Here is a 24,898-nt window from a genome sequence, read left to right as displayed (position 1 = left end):
CTCTTGATCACATAAGGAAATCAGCTTGGTCAAGCAGGACCTGCCTTTCATGAATCCGTGTTGGCTGAGCCTGATCCTCCAGTTGTCCAGCACATGTACTGTGATCTCTCTCAAGACAATCTGCTCCATAACCTCTCCTGGCACCAAAGTCAGGCTGACAGGTTCCCTGGATCCTCCTTACAGCCCTTGTAGATGGGAGTCACACTGGCAAGCCTCCAGTCCTCTGGGACCTCTCTGGTTATCAGGAACACTGATCGATGGTGGAAGGTAGCTTGGCAATAACCTCTGTCAGCTCCCTCAGCACCCTTGGCTGAATCCCATCTGGCCCCATGGACTTGTGGCAGTCCAGAGCAGTAGGTCTCTAACTGTTTCCACCCGAATAGCACGGGGTTTATTCTGCTCCCCATCTGAGATGTCCGGGTCAGGGGGCAGAGTATCTCGAGGATGACTGGTCTGACTTTTACAGATAGATGTAAAGAAGGCATTGAGAATGACAGCCTTTTCCTTATCCTCAGTGGTCATGTTCCCCAACAAATCTAGTTAAGGACAGAGATTCTTCTTAGGCTTCCTCATACTGTTAATATATTTGTAAAAAAGTTTCTTGTTCTCTTTTACCCCAGATGCCAAGTTGAGTTCAACCTGGGCTTTTGCCTTTCTTTTGCCCTGCAGTCTGTAACAGACTACCATCAGGATGTCAGCCTTGTTGGCCCTCCCCTGATCTTTACCTGTAGAGATTCAACCTTATCATCCCCAGCACTGAGCTCAACAACACTGAAGTACTCTATAACACGGAGAGTCACATCACTACCCCTCCTTCTTTGCCTGTCCCTTCTGAAGAGCATACAGTCATCCATTGCACCACACCAGCTGTGGCAGTGATCCCACCATGTTTCCGTGATGGCAACTAAGTCATAATTTATCTGCCACACAGTGGCTTCCAGTTTCTCCTGTTTCTTGCCTACGCAGCATGTATTGGTATAGTTGCACTTCAGCTGAGCCCCTTGCATCGCTCCCCAGTCTGTCATCATTCCTCTAGGCTTATTTCTAGCAGGTCTGGTTTTATCCCTTGCCCCCTTCATATCTACTTTAAAGCCCCTCAATGAGCCCTGACAGCTCCTGGGCTAAGATCCATTGCCCCCTTTGAGAAAGGTGAGAACCATCAGTAGCCATCAGGTTGAGCTCAAACCAACCCATGGTTGAAAACACCTGAATTCTTGCAATTGCACCAGCTTCTCAGCTCAGTATGCCCCCCTACCACTGAACAGATAGAGGAAAATATGACCCGCTCCATCCACTAACCACCCCAGTCCCCTGAAGTCCTTTTTGATAGTCCTCACGATTTTATTAGTGACCTCATTGCTGCCGGCCTGAATTACCAATAAATGATAATAATCAGAGGGGAGAGTCGGACTATGAAGCTTCCTAGAAATATCCCAGACCTGGGCCCCAGGGAGGCAGCACACTTCCATATGGGTAGGCCCTGGCTGACATGCAGGGCCCTCTGTTCCTCTCAGAAAGGAGTTGCCTATGACAATCACCCTTCTTTCCCTCTAGGCAGAGGCAGCCCTTGACAACCTTGTGGGTGAACCTCCTGCTGCATCCTCACTCACCTCTCCCTCAAGTTCCAGAGCCTCAAACCTATTACAAAGGAGAACCTGGGGAACCGAGGTAGGTTGGGATGGGGATTGCCTGTGATGCTGAGCTGGAACCTGTTTCTACACCTCCTCTTTTCTTAAATTACCTCCCTCTGCTTAACAATGATAGGGCATGGGGCCCATCAATGGAAAATTTGTTTTATTCCCCTCTATTATCCCACCCCTTCTAAGCTTCCAACTTCTGAAAGCTTTCTTCTGAATCTAATTATCAGCATGCTGTTTCCTATTACTCTGAATTTAGAAGTACAAGTTTCTCTTGGCATCACTCTGCAAACACATATCCATTGCAAATTCAGCAGGCCTGCTGCTGATACAGGGCAAAACACTTTGGCTCTTCTCCTTTGAAAGTGGCAAAGCAGCAAGCCCTGGCTGAAATCCCAGTCATGCCCTTGGGAAGCCTCATTTCAGTCCAGTGCCTGGTCTGGAGCACACATTGCAAAATGTTTTTCTTCCTGCTAATGAACGAACATGATTCACTGTTTACCTCAACATCCTCAAAGCCTTTGTCAGTCTAAAGCATTTTAATTGACATTTTCTCAGCAATGTGTCTGAGCACATGGAGCCTGCATACCCTTTACAAAGGTAAAGAAGGCGTTTGCATTCAGTATTCATTCTGCTGCCCTCCTACCCACATTTCAATTTCTAAAACAAACTGGGAAGATTCCACATTTTCCATGCTGTAAGAAATCTGTTAGTGCCTCTTATTTTATTTTGACTTACCTGTTTCAGACAGAGAATATGCTTACTGCTATCACAGAAATGGACGTTTTGTAAATATTTCCTTCTAGTTTACAGGGCTTAGATATGCACGCTAAAAAATCTGGTGCACAGACCTTGTTTCTATATGGGACCTAGAACTGCAGGCACCAATCCTGATTCTGCATTTTTTAATACCATAACAATATGAATAACTCACGGAAGCTCTCAGCTCTCCTACAGAAGAATGAGGAAAACAAACAAGCAGACCTCAAATGTAAGCAGCAAGGCAGAATCTGGTGTATGTTACATTTATGTACATAAGACCAAGTGCTGCAGCTCCTGCATTTAGAGCTCCTCCTGATCTCCATGGCAACATCGATAAGCAAATCCCAACATAAAGCAGTAGGCTACTAACCACAGTCTCTATTGCTAGTTAGCAGATCTCACGGGAATTCACTGATAATAAAACAATAACTCTGGTGGTGCCTCTAAAGATCTCAATACATCCTCGGAAGCAGACTGTGATCACCAGTCTCATGCTAAGTACAAACATTCTGGCAAGCTGTACAAGCTCATGGGAGACATCTGCCCGCAGCACTGGGCTCTGATCCTCACTCAGTCTTTACAGTCTTGTGCCTGTGCAGTTGTCAGAGAGAAGGCAGTTAGGAAACATCAGCTGGCAGCAATCAATTCCAGTCCACACACACATAAAGGAAAGATCAGTCTTATTACTGCAATTGGAATGGATCTCAGACAGCAGGCTTGGTGCCCACTCTGCAACCTCCTGCCACCTCCTGCCACCTCAGAGTTTTATGACATTCTCTCTGAAAAGACCATTTACCCATTCACTAATAGCACAACAAGTGTGTGCATGGTTTTTAAACTGGACGTAGGTAGAGCTCTGTGGAAGCTATCCACTTTTGCAGAAGAACTTAGCACATTTTGCTCATAAAATTCCTCCTCCTATGCTGTTTAACAATTTGGCACTGCTATAAAATATAAAAACAAGACAGTGTGTCAATTTTTAAATGAATGAGACAGGTCTAGTTGGGTGTGCATATGTAATTTTTAAAGAATTAAAGGCATGTGAATTAGCCAGATGCTTGAAAACCTGCCTTAAGATTGTGTATTTGAAGAGGAAAAAACATAAGACTTATTTATTCATTTATTTTAATAAATCAGCATCTCTTGTAGCCTGTTTTTTTCTGATAGATTGCAGCAACAGGAGCTGCAAGCCATGCTTTTCTGTGGCTTCTAAATTCATTCACATTTCCTCTAAGAAAGGAAATGTGCTTTCTGCCACAGATTGAAATTGCAAATGCTGCTGCTGCTAGTAAGAACAATGAAAAAGAGATGTTACTAAAACATGAAGCAAAAATTGGCCTTGATCACACCATAAAATACAGAGTGTGAGCACATAGGCATGCACACGATGTGGAGGAAGACAAACCAGGTAGACTGCTCGCTAAATGTCGGAAAGTGTTCCACAGATCATTAGTTATGCTTTGTAGGGCTTGCAGAAATTTCTGTCTAGCAGAAATATCCTCTAAATTGTAGATAATTATCTCTCTGTTCACAGGACAATAAAAGAGAATGGGTCAATTAATTAGTCTTTGCAGTCAAGGGAGCCACGGATTTATGCACTTTGCTTTTACTGGAGATTTAAATTATGACAAGGCAACAACAATTACAGCCTTATCTGTAAATAGTAAATACTCTGCAATACAAGTAGAATCATTTTTTGTTACAGGTAGCAATGAAAAAAAGCAGCTTGCTATTGACAGACATGTTTGTGAAAGGCAGGGTGGGATGATGATCGTCTGTATTCTGAAAGAATGCTGAGGCTGGGCTGCTAACATCTGTTCAAAGCCAGATTCTGCAAAAGGCACAGGTCTGCTATTGATCTCAGTCAATGAAATATATCAGCTCCGAGTCGCTGAGGGCGCCATTCCTTCTTTTTATCCAGAGAAAGATGCTACACACCATTTCCCTTAAGGGTTGAAATAAACAAAGTAGACAAATTCTGGAAAAAAAGTAGAAATTTAAGTGAGTGACCTGCCATCCTGATAGGACAGGAATGGCTCCCAGTGTTCTAGCATGGCACATCAGTGAGCTGCTGCCTCACATTCAGCTGGGTACACGCTGTGAACTAATAGGGGCCAGGTGATCCAAACTTCATTCTCATGGCTACAGTCTCTGCAGTTTTGCTAGGATTAATTCATTTGTATATGAACAGGAAGAAAGAAATAAAAGCATCTAAGAAATGGAAGAAGACCTCTTTGATTCTGAGCATCACATGACATGTTGTTAGAAAAGGATTTCCTATTGTAGCATACAGTGAGACCTCCATCTTTCACATAGCCAGACCAAAACCAGTCACTGAGGAAGTGGGAAGGACAAGACATTCATGAACACATATCCCCATTGCATCTGACACACAACCAGCTTTGCCTGAGTACAGAATCACAGAATGGCCAGAGTTGGAAGTGACCTCATGGATCATCAAGCTCCACCCTCCACTCTCCTCTACAGGGACCAACATCCACATTTAATACCAGACCAGGCTGCCCAGGGCCCCATCCAACCTAGCCTTGAACACCTCCAGGGAGCAACCTCTCTGGGCAGCCTGTTGCCTGCCGCCTATCTTGCACAAGATTTGTCACAGGAGCCACTTTTTTTTTGTCATAAATGCCTGCAGGTTTACTGGTCACATCATTTGGCAGCTGTTCAGTGGAGCCCAAAGTACAGGGCTGTCTACAGTGTGGCTCCAGACTAAATAATTGGTTCTAGAAGGTCCATTATTGGATAGGAATCACAATGCTTTATAAGATTTGACCTTTAGAATTTTATCAGTTTTCAGAGTGCTATCCATTTCAGTGCCTAGAAAAGAGCTGAAAGAAGAGATACAAGCTGCTCATTAGATACAGTGCACTAAAATCAGAGAGCCTTCTCCATGCTGAGTTTGAAAGATTGGATTTACAGAGACAAGATGACCATACCACACTTCCACAGCCAATAAAAGAGCAAAATGTCATCCATTAAGAGTACATACAGAAAAGTGAAGACTAAGGGTGAAAACAATTTACTACAGAAAATACATTCTGATTTAGCCTTGTCTGAATACATCAAAATTCATCCCCACTTTTCCCCTGGTAGCACTAACAGATGAGAGTAAAAGTAGCCCATCTCCAATCTAAGATAAACTGAGCTTGCAAGCCAGGTCACTTGCGATTGCAAGAAACCCACTTGTGACTCAAGACAAAGCAACTCATTCCAAAAATCAGGATTAAAATAAGTTATTTTTATCTCCTAAGCTAATGAGAAAACAGGAGGAAAAGCTGCGTATAATACGATGCTGACTCTTCTGTCCTTCACTTTCTACTGTATGTAGCAGTGAACAGAACAGATACTACACCAGATATACAGTTGTTCATTCAAAACCCAACTTTATGTAACTCACTGCATAAAGAATAAATTTTCCTATTTTTCAGGAGTTGTTTCTGTCCTCTGAGAAAAAAAAGGAATATTTTCCAAAAAAAAAAATTCTTAATAGAAGCAACTTGTCTGTCCTTCGCAACAGGAAAATTTCAGCACAATAAGCTAATTTGTTAGTTCTTCTAGTGCTAAGAACACATGCATTAATCATTGTATTTTTTGCACAGAATCAAAAAACTCCACTTTACATTTAGATTGATGAACATTTCCCACAAAAGAAATATAAATATCCCTCATATTAAATTTCATTTCAACTTTTTTTGTTGTTGTTCATTATGCAGCATAGTGCAAATGCACTTCAGTCCTAGAATTATGCAGTCTCACCTGAATGCAATCATTTCATAAGTGAGCGAGGGAGAAAAAACAGTAATGAGGAAGAAAGGGCAAGAATCTTCAGCACCGCGGACAGCGCCCCGCAAAAGGCCGCACGAAATAATTGAACGGAGTAACCGTGCCGAGTCTTCTTCAGACTGCCTGCGAAACCAGCTATGATACTGCAGCAACGTGAAGTATCCAACTTGGCCGGAAGGATGTCAAGACAAAAACTGCCAAGAGATCCTCTATACCAGGACTTGCTTTGTTTTCCTATTTCTGCATCCACTGACTCTGCAGCTCTTAGACATGCATAAGAGCTCAGTGGGGCTAAACCCTCCTGATGGAACTGACCTTACAAAGGAAGTTCTAATGGCAGATCTGTAAAAAAGCATGAGATATACCACATATTGAAAGCATTTTCACTTAAGAAAAGCAAAAAAGATTCAACATCACACTGGAACCTCACAACGTCAAAGGGGGAAGTGGTAGCCTTTTCTGTTCCAACTAGAAGAAAACGTAATATCTATTCTGCCCTCATGAGGCCCCAACTGGAGTACTGCTTCAAAGTCTGGGGTCCCCAGCACAGAAAACATGTTGAGTTTTTGGAAAAGGGTCTTGAGGAGGGCCACAGAGACGATCAGAGGGATGGAGCACCTCTCCTATGAAAACAAGCTAATGGAGATGGACTTGTCAAGTCCGGAGAAGAGGGGCTGCAAGGAGACATAACAACAGCCTTCTGATATTTAAAGGGAGATTATAAACAGGAGGGAAATCAACTTTTTGCATGGTTAGATAACAAAGGGGAATGGTTCAAAACTAAAGGAAGAAAGATTGACATCAGATGTGAGGGGTGTTTTTCACTGAGAGTGATGAGATGCTGGAACAGGTTGCCAAGAGAGGTTGTGGATGCCCCATCCCTGGGCTTGTTCAAGGCCAGGTTGGATGGGGCCCTGGGCAACTTGGTCTAGTAGTTGATCTAGTGATTGGTAACCCTGCCTGCAGCAGGGGGGGTGGAGTTTGATGATCCTTGAGGTTTCTTCCAACCCAAGCTATTCTAGGATTCTATGATTTCCCCAACTCCCCTCGCAGTTGTTGATCTATTGCAAATGGCAGTGGGCAGCTTCCACAGCTCCAGAATTGAATTAATCTCTATGTTACTATGTTATTATTATTATGCTTCCTTTTATACATGCATGAGAAATAAAAGCAAGGTTATTATTTGCATTCTTTAGCAAAAGAACAAGTCATAAGTCATCTTACAAAACAGCCCACAAAGGAGGATTTTGGGAAGAGGAAAGGAATCTATTTGTCAGGAACTGAAAGTAAGACATGCCAAGAATGAGGATATCTAGCCTCAGTCTCTTTAAAACCAAAACAAACCAGATTTTAGGGTTTTTATTTATTTGTTTGGTTTTTTCATCATACAGTGATTTTATCTTTAAGACTAATGAATGTAGGTAATGCATTCAGTTTTACCATCAGATACGCCCATCTAACACGTTTTCCTTCAGCATGGGACTGGATGCTTGTTTCATTTCCAGTCCTAACCCTAGAAACACACTTCTCTCTGGAACTTGTACTGCTTAGAATTTTATTCAGAGGAAAGTTTAGATTTAGCTTCCACCATCTATTTTATTTTTAAATCTAAATCCATGCTACAATTCAAATCCCTTCAGTTCATGCTGAATTGGCACATTTGCTTGTTTCCTATGTACATTTTATTCTTACAATTTACCATCCCCAAAATGAAAACAACTTTTAAATTGCCTTGTACTGAAATTCTTAGGGGGGCACCTTTCATCTTCCATAATAATAAAAGTAAAGCACGGAAAGACTGAGTATAAAAAGATGGATTCAGAGCTCAATTTTCTCAGTCATTTGCTTGAGATTGAGGCAGTAACGGAAGCGTGCTACGGATGCTGGTTAGTTAAACGATGACAGGCCATCAGAGACCGCAGGAGAGCACATCCCTTTGATGGCTATGACAACCCAGCGAAGATGCCCTGGGAGTTGGTGGGCTTTGCTCTGATTGTATTACGCATCCCCTGCACGTTCGCTTCTTTTCCACAGCAAGAGCTGACAGGACCCAGCTCCTCTTCCCACCACTCTTTCATTCTTGATATTTAATACATTGATGGATACATTCCTCTTCTTATGCAAAGTTTTTGGAAAACCAACAATTAACATTGGTTAATAAACATTCAGCGTGGACTTTTCCCTTCAAGACTTTGAGATATTTATTTCAAAACTGCAAATACTGATCAAAATCATTTCTACTTTGAAGTCCAAAAACACCTGAATCACTGAAAGTAACAACTCCTCAGTCTCAAGAAACAAGAGTTCATGGCCAACATAAGTGCAGGGAACAAAAGAAACTGGTAATAATGAGATACCACTTAAGTGCTATTTCCCTGTAGGGTTTGCAAGGCCGAAACTTGGTAATACTGAAATATCAGGTAAGTGCTGTTCTCCTGTAAAATATGCAAGGCCAAGGCAAGTTCTCTTCAAGTGCTTATTCCAGAAACCCATCATGCTTAATGATATATTATTGGTATAAGCACCTGTTCATTTTAAAGTAAATTACATACGTCATGCATGTATTAAGCAAGTGAGCATCTGAATACAGTTAAGATTGAAGAGGTTACCTTGCAAGCATTTTTATATTAGAAAAGCAGTTTTTGAAGAAACTTGAGTAGAAAAATCTACTTCAATATTCTGCTGGGGAGGCTTTGCTCTTGGTCAGCGTCCACCTGCATAGCAGTGAATTGTAAGCCCTGCCATCAGATGCTTACCTACAGCTGCTTCATTAACAGTCATTGTTATTGTGGCATTCGTATGCTCACAAGCTGTCTCAGTCTCCCCAGAGAAAAACATTGATGTCTGATTTGTGATGCATGTGCCTTAATGACAGAAAGAGTTTTAAAGGAAACTTAAGTTTTCTTGGACCATCTACTAACTACTTTGCATAAACACACACATGCATCCTCAAACAGTAACAACCTTGAATACCTGACCAACTTCACATTTGATATCTCAGAAAACAAGGCTGTGTTAGCTGAAGGCTAAAATACAGTTATCTCCACGTTGCAATCCAGTAAGCATTTTTGTTTCAGGATTTAGTTCCTAGAAGACTGGAGGAAATTTGTGGGTTTGAGTTAATCAATGTTAATAATCAAGCCTCTCTTCTTGCACACATTCTGTTAAGGTTTCTAATAATTGTCAGCAAACATCCCTTTTTCAGGGCAAACTCTCCTCAAAGAAAACCAGCAAAAGAGTTTGATCTAGTATAATTTGTTTAAAAAGTAAATTCAAGCTTTCAGAGAGATGCTTTATTGTGCCTTTTGCATAGACACCAAGGAGACCAAAATATCGGTGCCTTTTAAATTAAACTAAGAACATAAATTAACTCCTGCTTTGACTGTCACTACCATAGTGACAGTATACTATTATCAAATTCCAGTACAAACACAATCCAACAGCTGTACCTCACTTCTTATTCTAACAGAAGAAATACTATGCATCTGTCCTTGGAGTACTTCCCATGAAAAGTCTGCTTAACTCCTGGCAGGTAACAGAGCCTACCTACTAATGGCAAGGCAATTTTCAAAATGAACTAACTTCCTACATAAAACGCATTGGTTTTCCTTCTACTAGAAGCCTGAACATACTTAAACAATAACTTCTAGTGTCCCAATTTGTCAAATTTCAATATAATCAAGTAGAAGTATTGACAAATCTCTTCAATTAAATCAAAAGCTCAATAGCATTCAGCACTTTTTAACAGCATTATTTCCTCAGAGTGAGTGATCATCTGAGTTTTTCTGCTTTAAAATGTCTCACTGGAAGAAAGTGGGGGGTGGAGGGGAGCAACAATGGAGGGAAACAAGCAAGTAAACAAACCCCACCTGGAACTTGCAGTATATTCTCCATCTTCTTGTGGGTACTGGATACTGAAAACCAGACAAATTCAAAAAATCTCTTGATATAGCAATCACCTCTCGGCTCATCCTGCAGTTTAACTCCCTCCACACAATTCACAGCTTGAGGAAGGCTAGGCTGGATGGTGAGAACTTTTTACATGACTTCTCACCTGTTCAACTAGTGCACGCTCCTTGCCCTAGAATCTCTCCCCCATACATACCTTGAGTTTTCTTGGACCTAATCAAGCTTTTGGTTTTCTCTAGTAACAGTTACGATGCAATTCTAGCAATCGCTATTGGACCACTGGTAATCACTCTGGTGGTTTGCTTGATGTTAAACTCTTCAGCTTGCATTTAATGAAATACATTCATGAAAGGGGAAAGGTTTCTTGATGAGACTCAAAAAAAGTGAGGATGTTGCAATGAATTTCCCTCTCTTTCATACACACTACACAGATATCACAAATCTCTTCACTAAGTTTATTTTCCTCACAAAGAGTATCTGAATGTTCCTTAGAGACACTCTGCAACTGATAACTGCAAGAGTGAGATGAGGTATAAATGAAACATCGGCCCTCCATTAACATGTCATCTACATTCCAAAAAAAGTTCAAGATTTCAGCCTGAAGGTACTGCTATGGATGGATAATAGCATGAGATATGGTCATACATGTTTAATTCATAAACCTAGTAGCTAAAAATTATTCAACTGAACTGAAAGTGTGAAGAACTTCAATAGCGCTCAGAACAAAGTACAGATGCACTTGCAAAGCTGGTCAACGTTGTCACCGTAAATCTAAGTTCTGGAGAAAATTAAATCCATGTGAAAGCAGTGGGAAGCTCCCAAGGCATCAAGGGTAGTGCTTCTGTTTGCATGGGTCGCACTTTGGTTCTCTGCATCTCTTCACTCCTCCCTGCACTACAGGGTGCTCTTCAGACAGAAAAAGCACTACAAAATGAGGCCACTACGGCAACATCATGATAAACAGTACTGTGCAAGAAAATAAGCACTTATTCTGTAGCCAAAAATGTAAACTCATAGATGAGAGAAAGAAGTAAAGCAGAGCAGAGAAGCAAATGAGGAATTGAAGCGCCAAAGTCAGCAGGCAAGATGAGAAGTGAAGACAAGGCCTGTGAGAAAGGAGAAGAAAAAGCAGAAAGGAAGGAAAGGGAGATGGCAATCAGAGATCAGAATGTCATTTGAGAAAGGAATAAGTTCTTATTTCTGATATGTATTATCTACTATGGCAGTCTCTCACTGCAACATACCATCTTTCACTTCTTTCCTCATTTAAGTCAGGAAATGGGAAAAGAAGAACCTATAAAATTTGGGGCTTATTCTTCTTTCACCTGAGTATGTGCCAGCTGGAGTTAGCAGGTAACAAGCGAAGAATCAAATCAGAATCATGCTTAACAATCTCCAGTGACCCCACAAGTAACACCTGCAGGATGTGGATTGTACAGAACAATTTCAGATCTCAGTCAGTCTACTTCCCCTCCTCCTTTCTGCTCCTCAGAAACAAAACTGACAGGCAGTGGAAAAAGAGGCTAATTGGAACAAATGGCACAAGTTCCAAGCCGCAGTCAAGGTTTCTTCACTTTTCCAAACAGGCTGTTCACATCAGAGGTCAGAAACCAAAAGGATGGCAGGCAAAGAAATTGCAAAGGCAGACATGTAGTAGTAGGACCACTATATTGGATTGAAAGCATTTTGTGAAGGCTTTTGATGAAAAGCAGCAGATTCCAGTGTCATAGTCAGTTTTATACCATAACAGATGTGTGGTGCTGCCAACTAGCTGCATTTCTCCTCTGTGAGGCACCAGTTCCCATCTTCAGATTAAAAGGTTTCAGACTAGGAGCCCAGCTGACAGAGACAAGCGTGACACCATGAATCAGCTGTGGGTCCTCATTCCAGCCATCTGAAGGAATATGGAAATCCTGGTATCATCTTCATGCATTGCAAGGCAAACAAACAAACGAACAAATAAAAACCACATCTACATTTTTTATTGTGCTTAGCCTTTAATTTATGAGTGAAAGAGCCTGCCACTTCACCATGGACAGGCTGCTCAGCCTCAGCTCATGATGCTGTTCATTTTCAATTAAAAGATGAACACTTCTAGAATCATAAAACTAAGTTAAAAGGGACCTTAAAGACCATCTAGTCCCAGCCTCCTGCCATGGGCAGAGATACTTTCCACTAGATCAGGTTGCTCCAAGCCTCATCCAACCTAGCCTTGAACAGCTCCAGGGATGGGTCACCCAGCTTCTCTGGGCAAACCTGTGCCAGAGCCTCATCACCCTCTGAGTAAAGAATTTCTTGCTGATACTTAACTTCAACCTTCCCTCTTTCAGCTTAGAGCCATTATCCATCATCCATGATAGGGCATACACTCCTTGACAAAGAGTCCCTCTCCATCTGTCCTGTAGGCCCCTTTAGACACTGGAAAGACGCAATGAGGTCTCCCCAGAGCCTTCTCTTTTCCAGACTAGATAAGCCTATCTCCTTCAGCCTTTCCTCACAGGAGAGGTGCTTCAGCCTTCTTTTGGGACTCCTCCAGACCCACTCCAACAGCTTCACATCTTTCTTGTGCTGGGAGCTCCAGACCTGGATACGGAATTACAGGTGAGGCCTCATAAGGGCAGAGTAGAGAGGGACAATCTTCTCCCTTGCCCTGTTGATCACCCTTCTTTTGATGCTGTCCAGAATGCAGATGGCTGCAGGTACACACTGATTGGTCATACCTGTTCCTGGGACTGACCCGAACTAGGTACCTAATAGGCACCAAATACAAAACCTAGGACTTTGTATTTGGCCCTGCTGAACTCCATGAGATTCACACAGAGCTACTCTCTATCCTCTCCAGGTCCCTCAGGATGATATCCAGTCCCTCTTGTGTGCTGATTGCAGTTTGGTGTCTGATGATTTAAATGCTGGTCTGTCACCTCACGTCAATAAAGCCACATCTCAAAGAAGTCTACCTCAGTTTATTGATTCTTAAGTCATAAGACACCAAACAATGCTTCAACTTATGAGAGGGCTTATAGATGGGAAGGAGACTGACTTGTTACACAGAAGTCTTAGTGACAGGATGAGAGGGAATGATTTTAAACTAAAAGAGGGGAAGATTTAGATTAGATATTAGGGGAAGTTTTTTTACATGGAGAGGTGGTGAGGCACTGGCACAAGTTGTTCAGAGGAATTGTGGATGCCCCGTCCCTGGAGGTATTCAAGGCCAGGTTGGATGGGGCCCAAGGCAACCTGGACTGGTGGGTGGCAACTTTGTCCATTGCAAGAGGGGCTGCGACCAGATGGTCTTCAAGGTGTCTTTCCAAACCAAACCCTTCCGTGATTCTATGATCCAATCTTTGAAACATGTGAGGAGCACTGCGTGTACAAACAACACAAACAAATGTGTTACTAACTCATGGCAGTGAAGCACATGCACAAGTATTAATGGGAACAGGTTTGAGTTTGTCCTTAAAGTTTTAGGAAACTGAGAATAACAGGAAACTGCCTCCCTTATCATTTCCACACAAATGCAGAAATATAACAGTGTATTTTCAACATGTAAAATAATGACTACAAATTCTCACAGAAGTGTGTCTTTTTCAAAATTGATGTCCAGTTTAAGCAATGGATGTTTTGACATGAGTCGTGTCACACAAAGGCTGAAGAATTGGACCTCCCACTTCCTCAGCTAAAGGAGATTATTCACTGCTAAGCTGCTTTGCAAATAAACCACCAGTGCACCTGCTGCCGGTTCCTGTTCAACGGCAATACTTCTGAGTAGCATCTTTTTATACTGGTGGAAAAGATAAAGCTTCAGCATAGGCTTCCTCCTATTCATTCTGCATTCACTGAGTCTTCAGTTGCAATACTGAAAAGGCCACAGACTAAATTAAAACCTTGTTCTTCTTCCCAGCTGTTTTCTTGCTATGGTCCAGATTTCAAGACAATATCCTAGCTCCCTGGAAAGAACACTGACCTCAAGTGCTTCAGAAAGCACAAAGAGTGAACTTTGATACTAGATTCTCCCCCACATCGCCTCCCCAGCACCGCTCTGTGAGCTGCTTGATACTAGAGCAAGGAGCAGATGGGGAACCTGAACCCTTTAGGACCAGAACAAGCAGCTAACTCACAGATTCATGCTGACCTTTCCTTTGGAAGCACTGGCTCTGCCTCATCATTCCTGACATATGAGGACACAATTCCTGGGAAAAAAAAATTCTGAAGTTAACTGGACTATTTATTCAAGGATATTTGAGAAATCCTGTTTTACCATCATAGTCATAAGATTTCATGGCTTGATTTTAGGGCTTCATCCAAAGACTGTTGAAGGGAGCAGCTGCCGTGGGTTTTGACTTGTATCTAGGCTAGGACTACAAAACATAAAACAGAATTCCTTTGCTGTTGTTAATCTTTATGAAGACTAAGACAGATGATCTGTCTATAGGGCTTTTAATGGTGCAGACTGCCTGAAGAAGTTGCCAATTACCAAACCATGTGCCCAAGTAACTACAAAGTCGTTTATACCAAAAACAGACTAAAAGACTCATGTAATTATGATTAAATTTCTGTGCTGCCTTCTGTGCTATTATGGATGCTTTTGTTAGGCACGATCCTTTTTATTTTTAATTAAAAACAAAAAGTCTGTCTCTTGGGGGTCCTATTTATATTTTCACTTCTAACTTAAGTACAAACACACCAGAAAAATTATAGCCACAGTCAAATAAAAATAGCTGAAGAACTTGCAGCTGTTGATAATTTCCCAAGTATTCAACATTGCTCATTTAATGATGGAACAGCACGCTCCAGTCTCAGACCTTGCGCAATGCTACACAAACAGGAGGCAGTTATTTGAGTTGGTGTGATTGCCAAAGGCGAGTAAACTGTTAAAGCAGCCAGAGAAGGGGCAAGAGAACAACACAATGTAGACCACTGGGTATCCACACAAAACATTTCTCCCTGCTTATTCTTTCTCATTTGAAACCATTAGTCAGTTCAGTTGGTCAGATCAAGCTCAGAGTACAGCTGGAAAAAAAAAAAAAGTACTCAATACAAATTCACAATTTGGAAAAAAACAAAAACTATCCGCAGTTGCTAAGTATTTTCTCAAACTTATCTGCTTGCAATTGAGACCAAGCAAATTAGCAGACAGTTGATGCTTATAAATTCACAACACTCAAGGGTACCAATGAAATACAAAAGAAAATCTAAGACTTGGGTACAAAACTAAAATTCAAAGGCTCAGAAACAACAAAAAAATCAGGAAACTTCCTTATAATTGGAAATTCGGACCTTCTTCTGTTAGGCTCCATTTGCCTCATTCATATGCGTAAGGGCACAGTTAGAGGTCATAAAGTCAGAGCATTCAGCGGGTTATATTTAAGGGAAAAAAAACTTATCTTGTTAAGGGCCCATTGCAACAGCAAAATCTGAAGCATGACAACCAAGGAACAGTTTCAAAGAGAGGGGAAAGTTAAAAGAGTTGAAAGTCAAAGTTGACGGTAGTTTCCCTAAAGAGAAGGAAACAAAATCACCAAATGGATTTTGTTCAGCTTTTGTATTTCATATTAGAGATACTAATAAAGTAACCTGTGCCACAAAGCACCTGTAGAAATAGCTATAACAAAAAACAAGGAAAACAGAAAATATCCTCACAAACAGACAATCCCAAATCACAGCAACACTCCTGCATGTCCTCCCTGTAGGAAGAGGCTTACCCAGTAGCAACCTGAGCCTCTTCCTGGGCACTGATTTAAAGCTCTTGGTTACTTCCAAAAGGAGTTCAAATTTTGGATAGCAGGTGCGGGCTCCTCCAGGGTAAATACCCAAGAACTATGTCTATTTTCGAAATAAATTTTTGCCCGGTGGCAGTCTTTGTTTCCCCGCGGGCATTCCAGCAAAGCCTTTAGTCTCCTCACTTGAGAGGTCATATTTAGGAAACTCGCCCCCAGAAAAGCACAGGAAATGTCTGAGTGCATTTTTCTCTCTTGTGGAAAGACACTGACAGGAAAAGACTGATGACTGGTCTGTTTCAAAGGTGTGTTCTGAGGAGTTGCAGCGTCGGCCAAGAGTGCTGGAGAAGCGGTGGCGGGGGGATCACACTAATCTGACAGTCGTGTTCTCAATCCAGCAAACGGCAACGATGACAACCAAGAAAACAAAGGAGGAAGAAGACAACTCCCTGGATTCCATCTCAGGTATCCTTTTGTGCCTGCTGGGCTTGCAGGTGCACTGTCCCAAGGTCATAAACAAGCAAGGTCTCAATAACAAGTTTGTGGAAAATAAGTTTCTATCAAAACTTTCTTGCAGGAAAGGTAATGTCAGGTTGTCAGCAAAGCAAGACTATCCCGTGAGAGAACAGGATCCAATACCTCCCTAATAACCTCCTCTGACTGGTTGTCATGGTGATGGCCTGGTTCTGCAAATGTTTGAGACAGACCAAGCACACCCCAGAAAGTCAGAAAGTAATTTTTATTGGACCTTCATAGGCACTGAGGACATGGTTTAGTGAGCATGGTGGTGATGGGTAGACAATTGGACTAAACGACCTTATTAATCTTTTCCAACCCTAATTATTCTATGATTATATGAAGGTAACGCATGGAAGGGATCAAAGAAGCCCCTGGTCATCAGAGAGCTCTAACAGCCCACTAAGTGCAGAGATTTTAGGATGAGGCCTTACCCAGTATGATACTGACATGCGCAGATCCTTCACATGCACACCGACAGCTTCTGCATCCATCTGAACTAGCCCATATGCCATCAGGGCACCCACAGCACACCTTGCAAATCTTTCTGCTGGAGTAAGCTCTTCACACTTCAATCCCAGTCCAGCCAATTGTGTTCAGAGAAGCTTCAAGGCTTGCAACTATGGTGTCACCCAGCTAAGCTAAGGGCCTACTATGTTCTCCTTCCACTAGGAGGAGAGAGAAAGAAAACTCTACACCATACAGCTGTTTTATCATGGCAAAGTGCAATTCTGCATGTTCATTCAAATTAAAAGAAAGGAAAGGAAGCATCATCAGGAAAAACTCTTAAAATCAGAAGTGGAATACGTTTGTGGGGCTAATGACTGACAACTGAAAGGCAAAGATCACTGAAATTAACAATTCTACAATGCACCAAGAGTCTAAGGAGGATTGACTGGAAATTCTTGTCCTATTTCAGAACAGCACTACAAAAAAAGAAGAAAATCTTGCCTCTTCAAAAAAAATAAAAATCAAGTAAAACAAAATAAAAAGCAAACTAGCATAGTAATAGCATTCTTCATAGGCTAGAAATACCTCCTTTAAACCACTGAACACATCAGGAGATAGGAAAGAAAAGGATGAGCATTCTTCAAAAGACCACAACTACAAAGGTGAGTAAAAAGAAACAAAGAGAGAAAACACAAGGAATCAGGATGCCAGACTGTGAACTCTAAGATTGTTGCAAAGAAGAGACCGCTGAACACAAGTGACACACAGAATAATATAAATTAAGGATATAAGCAATAGATGACTGGCAGATGTTGTATAAGGACAGCAAAACACAACGTTGCAAACAAACGAGACCTGGATGAGAGGGAAAGATGATGATGTGCTGTTCACTCAGCTCTGTAAGAACGAGGAGACAAAAGGGAAGACTACACTAATGCACTGACTGCTTTTCAAGGCTGTAGGAGAACAGGTAGAAGTCTCAATTGCATTCTTTGTGCCTAATGCACAACCAACTAAACTGGAACATACTGAATGATTAAAAAACAATTTTTTCTTCAATAAATTATCATTATTATTTTTTTTTTTTTTTTTGGGGGGGGGGGATAGTTTTACCCTTTACTACCTCCTCACCCTCCCCAATATCATCTGCATCTCTCCTCCAGCACCTGTCTTGTGCTAGCTGATACTCCACTTCTAAATTGCTCCAACTGAAGAGCTGTTTTGGGGAATGCTTGTACTCAGTGGACATCTTCAGACAGTCTGAAATGTAAAAGCTTTTCCTGGAAAGAAAAATCATGACATCTTTTAACTTTGCTTGCTGAATTTAAATTTTCAGCATGGAAGGAGAATGAAGGGAAGTGGGCATTAAACCTCTCAAAACCATAACCTGCCTTTGCAGCAGGCTTAGGCAAGGCCTAATCACAAGCCATGTAAAAAGAGTTTCAGCAAAGCTGAAGCCTCTAGACCTCCCTGATAAGAATTTTAACATTTGTAGGAAAGCACCCAGATACTACTACTACTACTCTGCTACTGCTACTCCATGCAGGCAGCATGTCTGAATTTGGAATCTGTGAGTACCAGCACATGAGCAGTGCTTTTGCTTCTTAAAGCAGATGGCATTGGTTTACATTAAATGAGGGTTAATTGGTAGTTTTACAGTTTCTGTGTACTTGAAATACACAATACATCAATTGTATAGGCACACTTAGCAAACATTAGGTAAATGGTGCATACCCAGGACTATTTTTGCTGTTGCCCTGGACTAAGGGCTGGGTGCCATGAGATAGGCACATTTCTTTTCCTCCTTCCATTTTATCAGCAAGGTAACTGGATGCCTGATGGGGATATGCATAACCTTCAAAGACAAGGCACTGTACCTGGCATGTGGGTATAACTGCACAAGGGCAGAGGAAAAGCAGAGGCCAGACCAGCTGCTCTCATGTATAAAATGCAAAATCTGCCAGGTCTCTGTGCATACAAGTTAACTGGAAAAGCTCCACAGGCTCCTGGGAAGTTGCCAGCTTTGCTGGAAACGTTGCAAAGGATACTTACAGAAGACAAAGAAAAAAAGAGAATATAAAACAAATTATTAGAAGGCACTGACTTCTCAGCCTCAAACAAAGAGCTCGCAGCAGCCAGCACGCATAAGAGCAGGTCTCTGCATTCACTGGCACTTATTCTTGGAGCCAATTCTCATTTTCATCACCTCTGTTTTTCTTTGTGTAGAGCCAGTAATGTTGTTTTGCTAATGGCTTATGCAGAAGTACTGGAGCCAGCAGCACACACACTGGTTGCTTTTATTAGTCTATTAAGATGAAATGAAGCTGGTGTTAAAGTTTTTATAAGCATTTAGGATATATCATTATTTGCTCAGGGCACAAAAGCAAGCAACAGCCTGTTATACAACTGTGCAGGCACTGAGCATCTCTCCCCAGGTCTAAGGAGGAATCCGGATGGACTGAAGGGAAAAAGAACAGAGGAAAAGTCAGTCCTCCTGAGTTTCTGCTGGGAGAAGCAGCTGTTTGATGTGCTTACATTGCAAAAAGAAATAAAGCAGAAATAAATTCACCAGAAGTATAGTTTGGCAGAAAGTATGATAGGATAATTGTTATTTAATACTTACTGTGTAATCTACAAGTTATAATCAGGAACCAGGACAGTACTGCACAATCGCTACACAACATGGGAGCAGGGAGTATCAAAGTACAAAAAAAACAACCAAAAGGACCAGAAAGTTGGATGCAAACAGAGAGTAAAAACCATGGAAGAGAGACTTAATGAGAAAGGAAAAAGGCAATTTGAATGTGCCTTACTGAGCCACATTTATGTTGCCTCATTGGTTTATTTGAAGATTAGAGTGGGCTCGGAAAAAGAGAACAAGGACCAGAACAACAGGACAAGTCCTATGTAAAGAGTCTTATTCTGACTACTTCGTTTACGCAAGTAGCAGTTGAACAGGAATATCTTGTAACATGAACAACCTCAAGGAACGACCCACCATACTTCTTTCTGTTCACATCCCAAGTCTTTCTCAAAGCATAGCAGCAGCAAATACCAATCACTCACAGGGAGTATACAAGCCTAGCAAGCTTACAAATATTTTCACTTTGATTTAGATCTCAACATGTCACCACCATCAGTGTTATTACAGAAACAGCAATTTTGCAATCCTGCCCATGCTGACGAGTTTACTACCTGACTTTCTGGCCAAACACAATCAAACAAAACTTTTCTGGTATTAGACTGTCACTTTTATTACTCTAACAGCTCTAATAAGATGGTCACAGTGACGAGCAGCCTTCTCTCAGATGTTCAAAACACAAGAGAACTGAGAGCTTGCTGGAGAAGCACTATGTGCTTTCCAAGTGTCTGTTCTCAGCAGAGCGTATCCACAGTCCTTTAGGCTAAAACGTGTCTCTTCCTACAGGCACACTCAAGCACATTTCTGAGCACTGAATTTGGAAAATCATGCTAGCCTACATCCCCTGCTTTTCAGTATCTGCACAGGAGACAAACACATACTGTGCAGACCTATCTCCTGTCCAGACCTATCAAAAGCAACGAAGTTTCATGAGGCACAACTCAATAAATGCATTTCAAGGCCTTTAGGATCTTCAGCTCTGTGCCGAAGAGTTCTTTATCCACCAATAACCACTTGCAGAGAAAATTAAAATCTGAAGTCTGCAGTCCAGCTCAATTTCTTGCAAGGAACTGTAACAAAATAATGATTACCCTTACGAGCTTAGAAGTTTAGGTTAGCTTTATTTAAGTCACTTTGAGCAGCGGAGCAATCCCAACTTTTCAGCAGACACCAGTAACATATTTCTCCCTAGTAGCTCTTCCTGAAACTCTTAACACTTCAGGAATGCAACGTGCACCTTCAAACCCCTACTTCTGCTTTCCACTTACACGTAGGAATTTAGAGTGCAGAGAAGGGCAGCTGTAAGGAATAGTGAGAGTGTAAAGAAAAAGCCCAAAAGGTTTGAGAGACATCAATTTAGAGATGCCTGGGTGATGGGCAAGAGCAAGGCTGGACGAACAGCAGAATGAAACTGGATGCAGAAACTGTTACTTCTCAAAGCCCCTAACACTAGTTTCAATGAAAACCTCTTGTCCCAGCTGGAAATTAGCTGTAAAAGTACTTATTGACACGGTAGCTTGATAAAATCTAGATTTGACAAAGTTCTTTAAAATGAAATCAATACAGCAGTAACATATTTCCTATTTCAAAGAATATAAATGAAATAGTAATCATTCAGCATAATCACCACTTGATTTTTAATCACTACTACATATCTCAGGGACAAGCATAAAATATTAATTACCTAAGACCTATACAACACACAACATATTTCAGATACATGATCTCTAGCCCTATCGAGAACTTGAGAAATAAACACAGTAACCCACTAGAAGACCTTCTCCAAGTTCATATATGGCTCTGCTGAACGTTAAGATTTTCCCGTAGCTGCATGAAAGAATATATAACCCACAATCCTGCAGATTTAAAATCCATAAACAGACAAAGGTGAGCTTGTGCTTGCAAGATACAGGCCATACACTTTAACACAAAGCTTTTCTAACAGGAAGAACAGCTCCTGCACAAGCCCTCTTGTGCAAGTGTTGAGGTTGAACATGGCAGGTAACCACACAGTCGAGAGCCAATCCTATATGCTGGCACAAGGAACTGTGCAAGGAACAAGGAATTTTATCATTTTTTTATATTAGTTTCACTGCAAAGAGTCCTTTAATACCCTCTGCTGACAAAACATTATCAGTGCTAAATCAATTCTGATTTAACAGCACCATCACGAGAAAACAGAAACATAATGATGGAAGTCTGGGCTAGCCCAGAAAAAGGTAAGCTGCTGTCACTGGATTATTTCTAATCATTTCAGGGGAAAAACAAAAACAACAACAAAAGAACAACAACAATTACAGCATTATAGTGGTCTAAGGTGGGATGCTGCCTTCTTTCAACCCACCTACACCACGTTTCCCAACCTCCAGTAACTGCAGAGGAAGAGTGAATATCTGAAACATCTCTCCAGTACTGCCAACACTCATTGTCTGAATGTGCAAGAGCATTCATAATGGCAATATAAGACACTCTTTGTTTAAAAGGAGGAGACAGATTTTTGATTTTTTTATTAGATATAAATATTTCATATCAGCACATGAATTATGAATTAATTACATAGTGACACATAAACTCCAGATGGTGCCACCTTGAAACCCTAACAGAAATCTTAGGGACTTAGGCACATATCTGTTTTTTTTTGGATCTGAAATGATTTGTTTCTTGCACTCCTAAAATAAACTTACAGAATCTTTGTTTTCTTAGCATCTGTTAAGTATCTCAAAGGACAGATCTGCAGCGCCTGGAGGTAAGGGAAAAGAGGAGGTGATGATGTCCGATTTCAGTCAAGATCCATCTAAACTGTGAGCAGCTTCTGTTGAGACGTGTCAAATTGTGTTCAAGTCTCCTGCACTTCAGAGAACCTGAGCCTCCTTCCTATCACAGCCAGGTAGAATCCCCCATACATACGATTTCCCACATCAAGGCCATGCCGTTAAATAGCAGCCAAAAGACCTAGCCATCATGAACATTATTTTTTTTAGTCTTTAATTTGTATGTTCTTCCACTTGAAGCAAGTACTACAAACACAGGTACCACCCCCTCTTCAAGAGGCCATCTAAACCACTGACCTTTCCATCTGGCTTAAGGCACATTACCTTTGCATTTCATATCATGCAGAGAGGAATAGCAACAACAATTACTGCAGATTAACTCCAGTATACTCCACCTCCTAAGGAACTCCTCCAGGAGATGCGTGATAAACATTCACAAAATCCTGAGACATATAGAAAATAGAACTGGCCTCCAGTCCTGTGGTGAGCACTGAGTTCTTCCGAAAAAAAAGCTCCGCTCTTCTCTGGCCACATTCTGTAAACCTGTGCTTTCAATTCCTTAGCTTTTGGACACATACAAACAAATTCAGCTTTTTTAAGTGCTAGAAAAGTTTGAACATGCTTTTATTTTCACTTTGACTAAAACTGCTCTGCTGCATTGACACAATTTTGCAAAACTTTAATCTCTGAAAAATGCAGTCCTGGGACATTTTGATTAAAAACAAACCCATGAACAAACAAAAATAAGAACAGAAATCCTCATTTGGTCAGTGATTCTGAGGGGTGTGATGCAGGTGAAGACTTTTACCAGTTCTAGTCATCACTATAGTCTGACACTAGATACATCAACAGAAAGTCATGAAAACAAGCACAAATACAATCCCAATGCAAGTACAGTTTGGTGTTAGGTGTCCAATACATAATCAAAAGACTGGGTTAAAAATGCACAGAATAAGAATCAGGATGCATTTACTGATGTCAGATTCAGTACCAGCAAGATTCACTGGACAAGCATTAGGGTCACAATTTGGTAATCACACGAGCAAGAGAGGTCAACTACAAGAAATTTTCTTCCACACCGTTCAAGAGGAATGATTCACCCCATCTACAAAGATGCCTAGCCTAGGGTATCAAAAAATGTTCACATTTAGATGCCCCTGAAAAGGAAGCACTCAGTTGTCATTTTGCATTGCAAAGCATGTGCTTATCTCACCCAATCAAGCATTTACTCTGAGGTTGCAGCAGAATTGTCGGGTCACAGCCTGAACCAAGTGAGAAGTCATGGGTAACCCAGGGAGCTCAGGTTCAAGCAGTGCATCTGAGCGACTGGAAGGAGTGAAGGCTGAATTCACCCCTCCTCAACCTCATTTAAGGGTTAGCAGCTAAGAGAGAAGCATCTCTCTGGATACGGACTGTATGTCTCTTGAGCCATCCCAGGTCATTTGAAGGGGTGAACTAGTTTTTCTTCTTTATTACTTGCTATTGCTCCGCAGTGCTTGTATTGTACTAAAAGGCACTGTCATCACCTTCTGTAGCTATACATAGGTCAAAGAAGTTTTTGTGTGATGCACTGGATTGAGAAACCTGTAGTCAAAAACAGGAAGAACCTAACTCTGATGCTAATGCTGCACATGGCACCTTCACTCCTTTCCGCCCACTCACCCATCTGTACAATGGGTACGCATCTGGTCTGCTTGTGACAGGAACAAGACACAGTGTATTTCTAAAGTGCTATGAAATCCCTTCTGAGAGGTGCCTGAGAAGTAAGCTTAAAGTCACTACAATGGTTGCAAAATTCTGGTTTCCCATGGTCACAGTCATCTCTAGATCTGCGACCATGACAGGGGACAGCAGGTCCACAGGTCCAGAAAAAAAAAGGAAAAAAAAAAATATGTCAAGGGTTTACAGGCCAATCCAACCCAGCCCTGCAACTCATGAGGCAGGGGACTCACAGGCCCGAGCCTAGGAGAGGGAAAAAGGGAAATGGGTAGGGAGACAGTAGATGGGTCAAAGAAAACACAAAAAAAACAGAGCAACGGCAACGATCTGAGGAAAAACATTCCTTTACTAAATATGATCTCAGAATGCAAGATAATATAATACAACACAATACAACTGGAATTGAGGCCAACAAATCAAACAAAAATGAGAGAGAGAGAGTGTCCAAAACCGATGCCTTACTCTATAGACTGCAGGGGGACCATGTGCTGCTGTGATGTGAACAAAAAGAGAGAGACTGCTGACCTGCCAGCACTTCCACCTTTCTTCCTCTGGACTCCAACTTCTCTGGGAAAACACCGCTCCTCCCCTCCCCTCTGAGAACCAAACACCCAAAAAAAAGGCAATCCAATGAACCAGAACATTAACTCTTTAACTCCCACTGCTTTACATGATGTTATCATGTGGAATAACAACAACAACAACAAAATCACAAAACCATGACACCCATGCAAATCTAAGTGCTAACTGCCAGGGACACATGAAGCGTAACAGGGCAAATTACTCTTTATTTCATTACTGCTATTCGAATACAGCATGAAGGAATATCCAGAACATACAAATAGGTTCAATTTGATTTGGAAGATGGGTATTTGGAGGAGTTACCAAGACCCATGCATTCACAGTGCTTACAGTCACCTTTGAGGAGATGTCCAGGGAATCATTACTGGTGCTAGAATAACACTTGCACATGTG

General features: G+C 41.5%; 1 protein-coding gene across 7 annotated transcripts in view; it reads right to left on the bottom strand.

Annotated features, from left to right (window-relative positions):
* VOPP1 (VOPP1 WW domain binding protein) overlaps positions 1 to 24,898 on the bottom strand; it is a 63,843-nt gene that overhangs the window by 26,865 nt on the left and 12,080 nt on the right. The window contains exons 2-3 of one of the 7 annotated variants that reach the window (XM_052699022.1): positions 14,242 to 14,299; positions 11,852 to 12,003 (exon numbers count right to left, since the gene is read on the bottom strand). The exons of 3 other annotated variants lie outside the window; for them this stretch is intronic. In XM_052699022.1, the coding sequence (XP_052554982.1) occupies positions 11,852 to 12,003; positions 14,242 to 14,299 (210 nt within the window). Of the gene's footprint in view, positions 1 to 6,344; positions 6,423 to 11,851; positions 12,004 to 14,241; positions 14,300 to 24,898 lie in introns of those variants that run through there. 3 more of the 7 variants (XM_052699025.1, XM_052699026.1, XM_052699029.1) reach the window with 3 other exon arrangements.

This window comes from Tympanuchus pallidicinctus, unplaced genomic scaffold, assembly GCF_026119805.1.
Source record: "Tympanuchus pallidicinctus isolate F22 unplaced genomic scaffold, pur_lepc_1.0 scaffold34, whole genome shotgun sequence".
Classification (NCBI taxonomy): Eukaryota; Metazoa; Chordata; class Aves; order Galliformes; family Phasianidae; genus Tympanuchus; species Tympanuchus pallidicinctus.
This window is presented reverse-complemented; position numbering and strand designations above follow the sequence as displayed.